The 10,717-nt window shown below is 45.7% G+C and overlaps 1 protein-coding gene across 3 annotated transcripts in view; it reads right to left on the reverse strand.

The window, feature by feature from the left end:
* SEH1L (SEH1 like nucleoporin) overlaps nucleotides 1-10,037 on the reverse strand; it is a 937,063-nt gene extending 927,026 nt beyond the window's left edge. The window contains exon 1 of one of the 3 annotated variants that reach the window (XM_069620827.1): nucleotides 9,767-10,037. In XM_069620827.1, the coding sequence (XP_069476928.1) occupies nucleotides 9,767-9,877 (111 nt within the window). In that variant the 5' untranslated portion in view covers nucleotides 9,878-10,037. The remainder of the gene's footprint in view (nucleotides 1-9,766) is intronic. The other 2 variants (XM_069620825.1, XM_069620826.1) reach the window with 2 other exon arrangements.
* Nucleotides 10,038-10,717: the final 680 nt, after the last annotated feature.

The following is a 10,717-nucleotide window of genomic DNA, read 5'->3' on the forward strand; positions in this document are numbered from 1 at the left end:
GCCCAGAGACATAGCTATAATATGATCCGGTAGCACTGCAAAATCTAGGTCAGATAAGAGTTATACGGAGCATGACCTCGTTACAACTACTAGAAGTTTAGTTAGGTCACTGGTAGCCCGGTAACACCCTGCTGGGTTCTGGGTCTGGGATTCCAAGGGCAGAACCAAACGCGGGAGGGCCTGAGATCCAGGGATGGAGCTGGGCATTTGGTGGGGTTGGGAAGGGAGGGGGGAGGGCGTGAAGTGGTGTGTAGTTTGGGAGGGTGGGAAGTTGGGGTGCAAGCCTACACCCCGAGCAAAGCGATATGAACCATGGGAGATCTTAAGATAGTCACTTGGAATGTTAGGGGACTCACAGTTATCTGAAAAGAAACAAGGTTATGCTGTACCTGCGCAGGCAGAAAGTGGACATAGCTTTGTTACAGGAAACCCACTTAATGCGGGAAAAGCTGGAAATACTACAGAAGAAGCGGAGGGGGGGGAACGATGGTAGGAGCAGCATACTCGGCCTATGCTAGAGGGGTCATTACATGGGTGTCCCCACATGTTCCGTTCCAGCTGCTGTATTCGGAAGCGGAGTCAGACCGCAGGATGGTGGTCATGAAAGGGCTGGTGGAAAACAGAGATATGTATTGTAAACACTTATGCCCTGAACCAGGACACGGCTGCGTACTTTAGAACCCTGTATGGTAAGCTCAGCGGTGTTGTGGGGGAAACAGTGATATGGGGGGAGGGGACTTCAATTGTGCGTTAAACCCCAAAATAGACAGATCAGACACTAAAATATAGACCCACTCCGGCTGCGAAGGCATTGCAATCATTAGTGGCAGATTTCGGGCTAGATGATGCATGGAGGGCTCGTCATCCACAAGACAGACAATACTCGCACTATGCGGCCCCTCAGGACCTACATATTAGGCTAGACTATGTGTTTGTCACGCACTAATGACCGAAATAACGAACACGGAATATCAAGCGAGGGTCCTCTCGGACCACTCGCCACTGATGTAGTTCCGGCAATACCGACCCCAGAGGGGAAGGATTCCCACATGGGGCTTGCGGGCTGAGGCGCTGAAAGATAACGTAGAGAAGATATGCGAGAAGAAATAATCAGTTATTTTGAAATAAACACAGGCAGTGTTAAGACAGCGCGCACTCTCTGGGAGGCTTTCAAGGTGGTGGTGAGGGGTGTTGCCATGGCCAAGTCTAGAGGACTGCAGAATGGGATCCTGACCGAATTGCAACAGGCTGAAAAAGAAATAGAAAGGGTGGAGGGAAAGGGGGTACTACTAAGGAAGACACGGAGAGGGTCCCAGACCTGCAAATGAAATGTGCTGTATATTGGGAACGATTGTGTAATCTCAACTACAAAAAGTATATAGAGAGACAACACACAGGCGGGGACAAACCAGGGAGAGTCCTAGCATGGCTATATAAAAATGAGACCCCCAGGCCCCCAATCAGAACGGTACTAAGAGAAGACGAGAGCACAGCAGATACGCAGGAAGGGGTCAATAGGGAATTCGTAGAATACTACAAGCGCCTGTACGGGGATGAGACTAGAAGTAGCAGTGAGGCGATAAGAGACACATTGGAAGATATTGGGTTACCCCAGATAAGCGCAGAAGAGAGAGAGAGGAACTAGATGCCCCGATAACCCCTAGAAAAATTGGAAGAGATAGTTAGGCAAAAAACTCCGGGAACCGAGGGCCTCCCGAGCGAATTTTATAAAGCTTATGAAACGAGATACTCCCTCCGTTGTTGGAGATGGTGAATGAAGCTTATGAAGCTGGGCAACTGCCAGATTCCCTATGGGAGGCGGTCATTGTACCACTTCCCAAACCCAATAAGCCGAGTAGCGACTGTGGCTCCTATAGGCCCTTGTCGATGTTGAACCAGGATGGCAAAATCCTTACAGCGGTTCTGGCAAATAGGCTGAAAAAGGTTATTAGCAAGCTAATACACCCTGACCAAACGGGATATGTCCCGAATAGAAACATTTCACATAACCTCAGGTGACTCCACCAGGTCATTGAACAAGCCGAGGGAGATATAGGCGAGATGGCGAAAATATTGTTAGATGCGATCAAGGCATTTGACTCGGTCAAATGGCCCTGGTTAACTGAGGCCCTATCCAGTTATGGTATGGGACCGGGATATCTCCAATGGGTCAAACTGCTGTATAGTGCACAACTCGCTAGAGTGAAGACAGGGGCTGTGCTTTCTGAAAGATGGAAACTTGGCAGAGGTACCAGACAGGGCTGTCCGTGGTCCCCTATGCTGTATATCCTGGCTCTAGAACCCCAGGCGATTTATTTAATGCAGCAACATGACACGATAGGAATTGCTGTTGGAGAGACACTACATCTAATCTCACTGTATGCAGATGATATGTTATTATATTTGCGTCACCCAGAAGAGAACCTCCAATACATATTGGAGGTTATGGAGAGGTTCGCACAATTATTAGGTATAGCAATGAACCCAAGTAAGTCCTGCATGTTCCCGTTGGGCAGGTACAAAGGGCTCCTCCCGTTGGAGCATTTGCCGGTTCTACAGGTGCCGTGGGAGCTTAACACGTTCAGATATTTGGGAGTAGACATATCACACGGTGGAAGCTGAACACGAACACAACACGGAGAGAGCAGTTAAGAAATTGGAAAATAGCATGAAGTTCTGGGCGAAGCTCCCCCTGGCAATGATGGGACGAGGGGCGATGCTCAAGATGGTGGCGCTGCCCAGACTGCTGCATTGCTTCGCAAACATCCCATATTTAATACCTGGGAAAAAAGTGTATTAGGCTGAATAGCATATGCAGGGAATTCTTGTGGCACGGGATGAGGTACAGGGTACTCCTGTGGAAGTTGCAAAATCCATATGAAAAGGGGGGGGTATTAAATTACCAAACTGGGAGGTTTACTACGTAGCAAGCCAATTACAATATGATGTAGCCAAATGGCTCTCAGGTGAATCTACCCTAGAACACGGGTTGTTACAGAGGGGCTGCGCCACATACTTTCTGCAAGAGATGATCTGGTTACCTAAATTGGAGTTAGAAGGTCGCCCGAGGATGAGGAGCCTGAGTTGGACGATGTGGCGAAGAGCGTGCAGGTTAATGGAAAGGCCAACCCCGTGCTCCCCACAGATTCCATTGATCGCAGTGGTAGGAAGCGAAAAGCAACTTAGGTTGATGATTAGGAAGCACTGGGAACCAGTTGGGATAACAACGATGGGGGATGTGTGGTGGGAGGGAAAGTTATTGGATTTTGGGGAGCTGGTGGAACAAGCGGGACTGCAGGTGGGGCAATATATTACATACCACGGGGTGGTGCAACGAATTAAAGATACCTGGTCTGAAGTGGTGCTGGCGGAAGACCCAGATACTGCTATAGACACGATATATGACATAGCAGAAGGGGGACATGAAACGTCTAGACTGTTTGAGATGTTAATGTCCCAAGTGGGTAAAGAGGTGGTGCAACTCAGACTGGATTGGGAGGAAGACGTAGGAGCCCCGATGAGTGATGGGATGTGGGAAAGAGCACAAGGATACCATAAAAATGTATCGAGAAATGCTAGGCTACAACAGATGCAGCTGTATATTGCTCACAGGGCATACCCAACGCCTCAGAAGATAGCCAAATTTAAAAATGCAATGAAGAAAGTGTGGGAATGAAGGAAATGTGGGAATGGTGCATATGTTTTGGGCATGCCCACTGAGAGAGGTACTGGGGGAAATAGCACAAATACTGGAAGATAAGGGGATCCACATGAAGGTGGATACGGCGTGGGCCTGTCTGATAGGAGGTTTCCCCAGACCACGTAAGATTAAGCATGTAAGCAAACTGAAAGACCTAGCGTATGTCCTAGCAAAGAGAAGGATTGCAATGGGCTGGAAGGTATGCCACAGACCGAAAATTGAGACATGGTGGAAAGATCTGCAAAAGTGGGCAGAGGCAGAAACTGTGGTATGGCAGGAAGCGTGTACAGGGGAGGTAGATGAAGAAGCTGTGACCCTAACGAGCTGGAGGCAATTGATTGCAGAATTATTTGGGCCTTTGTTTGTTGATAGAGACTCATCGAGTTCTGTTGAACAGGAATCCCTACTGCACGAAGGAGAGACTGGAGACAATGAGTAGGCTGGGGAGGTGAGAGGGAAGGGGAGATACAGTGGGCAGGATCATGGCATTATATACTTCCTGTGACTGACATTATGCATCCACTGTACGTTTGGTTTGTTTTGTTTATTTGAATAAAATCAACAAAAACTGGAAAACAAAAAAAAACAATAGAAAAGACGAGAAAAGATCAGGGAGGAGATTAAAAGTTTGGTAGCATGGAAGGTGAGAGGGGAACGAACTTTGCTGATGTTAAAGAGATGATAGCGACATGCCCGAGAAGTGAGGGAGATATGATGGGTAAAGGAGAGGGAAGAGTCAAAATAAATGCCAAGATTACGAGCATGGTTGGAGATAGAGAGACTAGAAAAGGGAAATTGAATAGAGGGAGGGGGTGAAGGAGGAGGAATTGTGTAGATGGAAAGAACAAGACTTTAGTCTTGTCAGTGTTGAGAGATAGTGAGATGACATCCAATTTTTAATGGCAGCAAGACAGGATGAGACATTGAGATGTATGTCAGAGGAAGAAAAGGAGGGGAACAGTTGGGTGTCATCGGCATAGAAATGATGAAGGAGGAGACGATAGGAGCGAGGAGTGAAGTATATAGAGAAAATAAGAAGGGTCAGAGGACAGAGCCTTGGGGAACACCGTAATCGAGGGGGAAGGTAGAAGAAGTTCTTCCACCCCAAGAAACAACGAAAGAGCGGTGGGAGAGATAAGAGAAGAGCCAGTTAAGAACCAAGCCTTTGAACCCAAGGGAGGAAAGAGTTTTGAGAAGTAAGGGATGATCAACAGTGTCGAAAGCAGCGGAAAGGTCAAGAAGGATAAGGATTGCTTAGAATAGCGAGCAGTAAAGAGAGAGTAAGGAACGTAGGTAAAAGCGGACTTTGTAGAGTGTTTGGGACGGAAGCCAGATTGCAAAGGGGGAAGGTGAGAGTGGGTAGCGACAATAGTAGAGAGCTGAGAATATGCTAAGTGTTCGAGTAATTTAGAGAGAAAGGGTAAAAGCGAGATTGGGCGAAAGTTGGAAGCGAGGAGAGGATTAGCAGAAGGCTTCTTCAATATAGGGATAATAGTGGCATGCTTGAAGGCAGAAGGGAAGGTGGCCGTAGAGAGACAAGTATTGAAGAAGGCAGTTAGATGGGGTAAGAGATGGGGTAGATCTTAGGAATAAGAAGGGTTGGGATGGGGTCGGAGGGGGCTGCAGTAGGGTGGGATTTAGTTAAGAGGAGAGAAACATCAGAGGGAGTGATAGGAGAATGGAGAGGGGGGAATAAGAAGGAAAACATACAATTCTTTGGCGAAGAGAAGTTAATTTTTTCAGAGAAGAAATTGGCAAAGGAGAAAGAGGGGAGGTGGAAGAGAGGTCTGGAGCGGGAGGGGTTGATGAGTGCAATGGGAAGGCGAACAACTAACGGAAGTTGCTAGGTTTGTTTCCTAATACTGGTCCGGAGCGGGAGGGGCTGATGAGTGCGATGGGAAGGCGAACAACTAACGGAAGTTGCTAGGTTTGTTTCCTAATACTGCATGCATCCGGGGGCACCCAAATTAATACCACAAGAGGTACCATTAAACAACTACTCGAGCCAGACATGCGAAAATGCAAAACCAGCTCCACCAACCCTAACTGTTTCAAAGAAGTGTTCCTCGCCATACAAGGGACAAAGTATATGGACAATAAGTGGCAAGAAAAATGTGCAAAGCAGAAGGACTTCTCGGGTACTCAGAAAAAACACTAGCCCTTGTGGAAAAAGCATGCACACATATGGACAGAACATGTTGCAAAGCTGGCGTTGGTCGGGGCAATTGGAAAATCAGTGAAAGTGCACCAAGAAGAGAGCTATGAACTTTGTTTTTACAGCGAAGGAAATGTCTCGACAGGATCCAACAAACAATGTAATCGAACACTTCTCATTCCAGATCTCAGAAAAGGCACTGCAGCATTGATGGACTACTACTGCGTCTGGGGCCAGAGAGCGTACTTGCACCTCCAGTCATCATGGAGGGGCTACTGTTCGCTTGCAAAGCTGCATTTGGCCCTACTTGCAGTGCCTGAAGAACATCTGAAGGGAGGACCCTTCTCAGATGAAGAGCAAGCGCTGCGTAAAACTACAGTAATAGCATCCACCATTCCACCTTCAGACTTTCATATCCTCCAGACTTTCGTATCCTCCCAGAAAAGGAACGCCATGACCGAAATAAAGAAGCCATCCTCTAACTACTTTTCTCAAGAATCATCTGATCTACTCGCACAAATACTGGACGAATATGGACTGTACAATTCTGCTGAGAAATATTTTGCATCCTTGTGCCCAGCGTCGAGACTAGAGCCAATGCTAAGTGGCTACAGATCGTTAAGTGGGAACTGATCAGCTGGCAAACAATACTGAAGAAGGGTTCAACGTCACGAAAGTAGAACTGAGAGCCTTCAGAATAATGACAATGCAGATCCACTACGTCCTTGACCTCCTAACAGCCATGGAAGGTGGGATATGCAAAAAGATAGGGAGTTCATGTTGCACGTTCATACCTTCTGCAGACGCTGAAAATGGAACACTATTGCATGTTATTGCAGCGGTACATGATCTTGGGGTAAAAATAAAAAAGGAAGCAGGGATCCAGGAGGACAACTGGGTGAACATGGCATTCGGCTGGGTACTATCCTGGCTTGGAAAAACTGTAAAGATGCTGGTCGTCAACTTCGTGTTTATCTTACTGATGTTCTGCACGTGCCAATTGGGTTTCTGTTGCTGTGGCAAAGCAGAACCTAATAGTGCAATGATGATGGTGACAATTGGGAAGAATCATAACACTAGTGATACACAGGAAGTAGAAATCCAAACAGAGCAAACCGATGGCCCTAAATATCGTATGGTTGCAGTATATCAAGGCATGGGGATGAGGTGGACACACTATACCACACAACCATTGCACCCCACCAGATCTCACTATGGTTGAAGAGACATGTCTATGTGTATGGCAGACTGTTATTGACCAAAGAAGAAGAGGGGATTTCTCATGTTATTTACCCTACTGTGCTTCCTGGATCAAAAACTGCAAAAAATATTGAGAATTAAATGTATATGGTCATACGGGAAAGATTCTACTGAAAAATGGAAGCTGTCTTCACCACACCTGTGAAAATGATGCACTCAAATACTTGGATGGATAAAGAAAATACTTTTAAGACCCAATTATATGTGCTTCCTCAGTAGTTAACGACATTGTCAAAAGATTGATGCCCTGCCATTTCTTCTTGTATGCGACTTTACAGTACATAAACTGCCACTGGCACCGTCGGTTTCAAAAACAGATGCCTGCACAGAAGTTTCGTTACTACCAAAAATATCACTTGCCATATATATTTTGCAGAATAATCAGGTCATTCTTTATAAAAAAAGAAAATATTATGTATTAAGGAATGGTATGATAAAGGATCCTATTTGTTACTGGTCAGTTAAGAGCATAATGGTTGTGTATTAAGCTTTGAAACACAAATATGTTTTATTTTGAGGCTAACTGTGAAGATTATCAGATGGTAGCAAACAGTTTAACAGCCAGGGATGGCCTTAGGAATGGGGGACCTGGGCGGTTGGCCAGGGTAACAAATTATAACTTGCATAGGACGCCATAGCACCTGCCATGCCAGCTCAGAGGAGCCTTTGAAAGTCTCCTTTTTGATGGTGTGTCAGCGCCCGTGGCACCACACTTAAAATAAAAGGCTCCACCATGCTGGGCGGCAGCAGCACCCACCTTAAGTGTAAAGGTCCTTCTGCCTGAGAGGAGCTTTTCACTTATGTTGAGCACCACTGCCATCCAGCATGGCGGAGCAGCTTTTCGAAGTGTGTCGAGCTGATGTTGTAAAGGTGCCATATTTAAGTGAAAAGCTTCCCGCTGCTGCCCTTAAAATTAAAAAAATACTCTGGGCTCCCCCTCCTCCTTGGGGAAGGAGGGCCAGAGACATTCAAATGAAATGGGCCCTCAAGCCTAATTGCGCCCCCAGCATCTGCCCCGATGTTGGCAGTCAGGAGTCTTCAGTTTTGACACAGCAAATATTCTTTTCATTAATGGTTTTAAATGTGCGCTTTGTAGCGTGCCTGTTACAAGCTGCATTTGCTGGAACCCTTCAGGCTGTTTTCTCCCTCAGGATATACAGATGTGGAGTTATCGCATTCCCTTGCTGACAAAGGAGCGTTAATAGCTTTTGAGTGACCATTTAGTGTCTCAGCTACCTGCTGGGTGGCTATCTCGTGATAATCTGTTTCTGTGTCTCCAGTATAATGTATACAGCCTACGGGTGCTTCAGACTGTAGAAGTTAAGTTAAAGGATATCCATAACATGCACTACCACCACCGTAGTGGTCCCCTGGCGGATCTGAAAGGGGGGCAGATTAGGGTACGTTATTAGGGCAAAGTTTGGATAATGAGCAAGGGAGCTGTGATGTGCTGTTGGCAGCTTCAGTTTGGTTAACATCGCTAGCTGAGCTTTATGGGCTGGTAACCGGTCAGTGTCCGTCGTGTGCTGTTGTGCAAGGCTCTGTGTGGTGAGTTTGTTGTTGCAGTGTAGTGAAGTGCGTGCGGGTTGCTGTGTTTTAAGATGTATGGTTGTATTTGGTTAGGGTTCGAGAGGTGTATGAAGAGGGGTGAGGTTTTAGAAGGGTCAGTTTAGGAGTTTTCTAAAAGACACATTCCGTTTGTGTGTCTTTCAAGGTTTAGATTAACTTCTTCCTTAAAGTCATCATGTTTCAGCATGACAAGGCTGTCTCTCAGCTCTCTGCCCATAAATTGCGCTAAATCAGTCTCCACAATTCTGTATTTGTTGTTTCTCAGGCTAACCCTTACATCCCATGTCTCTGCTGTTTCTCAGCCTACCCTTACATCCCAATCTGTGCCTGATGTAAACTGGTCCCCATGGATCCATCTAGTTGTGATCTACGCCCATATTTATCTATATCTGTGTGTGACATCGTGCAGTTCAATCATTGCCACCATGTCCGGAATGATGGAAGGGAATCACCATATCTAGGTCTCTGTTGATTTTCGTTTTGTGTGTAGGGTAAGTCGTTTCGGATGTCAGTCCATCTCTTTCACGAAGTAACAATTTTAATTTCACAATGAGCATGGTGATGACTTAAGTAGGCCGTGGCTTAAAGGATTGGTGTATACACTTGTTAAGGCCTTTATAAAGTCAGCATTAAGTTTCATGACACGACCTTACCAACTGCTATGACAAATTACTTTGAGAAAATTACATGAAAAAAGACGACTAAAGAACAAACTGCATTATTCAGTACTAAACGCTGAATGTGACATTAACATCCGCCAACGCAATGGGATTTGGGGAGGGTACCAGCCCGGCAATCAGTTGCTGCTAAATATTATTTACAAATATTTAGCTAAACAACCAGAAACGGTTACCGAATGTGTTAATTGCGGACCTGACAACATAAACATTGTACCATGTTTGCAGACTAGAAGGCTGTATTGTATCTCGAGTACTACTTTTTAATTTTTAAAAACGCAGCCAAGTTGTTAGTAGCGAGCAGCCTGCCTTCTTATTGGCCAGGGGTGGGCCACAAAAACCAACAATCGCTGCGCTTTTCCTCATCCGGCGGGAGGACGTGACGCGCCAGGCAGCGCCACATACCTTAACACTCTGATCACTGGAGCAGGTGGCCAACCTGCGGCCGTGGAAATCGAAGGATACATCGTGGATGAGATCCTTGTGATCGGCTGCGATACTGCGGGCCACAAACATCTTTCACCGAGGGAGAACTATCAAATAACAGAGTCGTATCACCACCAGCACATATGTAATATCTCCGCGTGCGGCAAGCTTGTAACACGCCCCTTACCAATGTATCATTTGGTCAAACAGGAGTGAAAACTATGTGACGCTGCGTGCTAACGTCATACCCCTCCGCTAATCAAGTTACTGTTGACATTGTACAGAAAAAGCCCGACCATTTCCTGAAAATAGCCCGAAACAAGGTTGAACGCTAAACGGAGAGGACCAGTGAAAAAAGAAAAACGCTACTTTCATGCAAACATTCTTAAACTGCAATTATTCATTTTATGGTTGTCCTATAGGCAGCAAAATCTTACACTAAAGACGGCCTAATTTTACTGTAGCACGGTTGCAGCCTTTATTTCAAATTTCACGGGTGAATTTTCTCTTTTAAAATTGTTTAATCTGTCGCTTGCGCGGAAAAGACGCTCATAAGGAGCCCACGCTGTAACGTTGGGTCCCACCGATATAACCCACACGGCCTTCCCTCATGCAGCGTGCTAGCAAAAAAGAAATCCAACTGTTGGATTGTTTCTGATGTGTTTTCAAGCCTCAGATTTTTTTGCCTTTATTTAGGATTTTTTTAACCAAGGATTTATTTGTCCTGGGTTGGAGGATTTATTTGGGATTTTTACTGACTTGTTTCTCAGTAAAAACAATCCAGTAAAACTAACTGCCAGGCACACATTTTTACAGGATTTATTTAGGATTGTTTTTACAACCAAGGATTGTTTGGTCTTAAACTGGAGGATTTATTTGGGATTTTCTTCAACTTGTTTCTTGGTAAAAACAGTGCAGTAACACTGGGCA

The sequence above is a fragment of the Ambystoma mexicanum genome, chromosome 5q, assembly GCF_040938575.1.
Source record: "Ambystoma mexicanum isolate Mex_15411 chromosome 5q, UKY_AmexF1_1, whole genome shotgun sequence".
Taxonomy (NCBI): Eukaryota; Metazoa; Chordata; class Amphibia; order Caudata; family Ambystomatidae; genus Ambystoma; species Ambystoma mexicanum.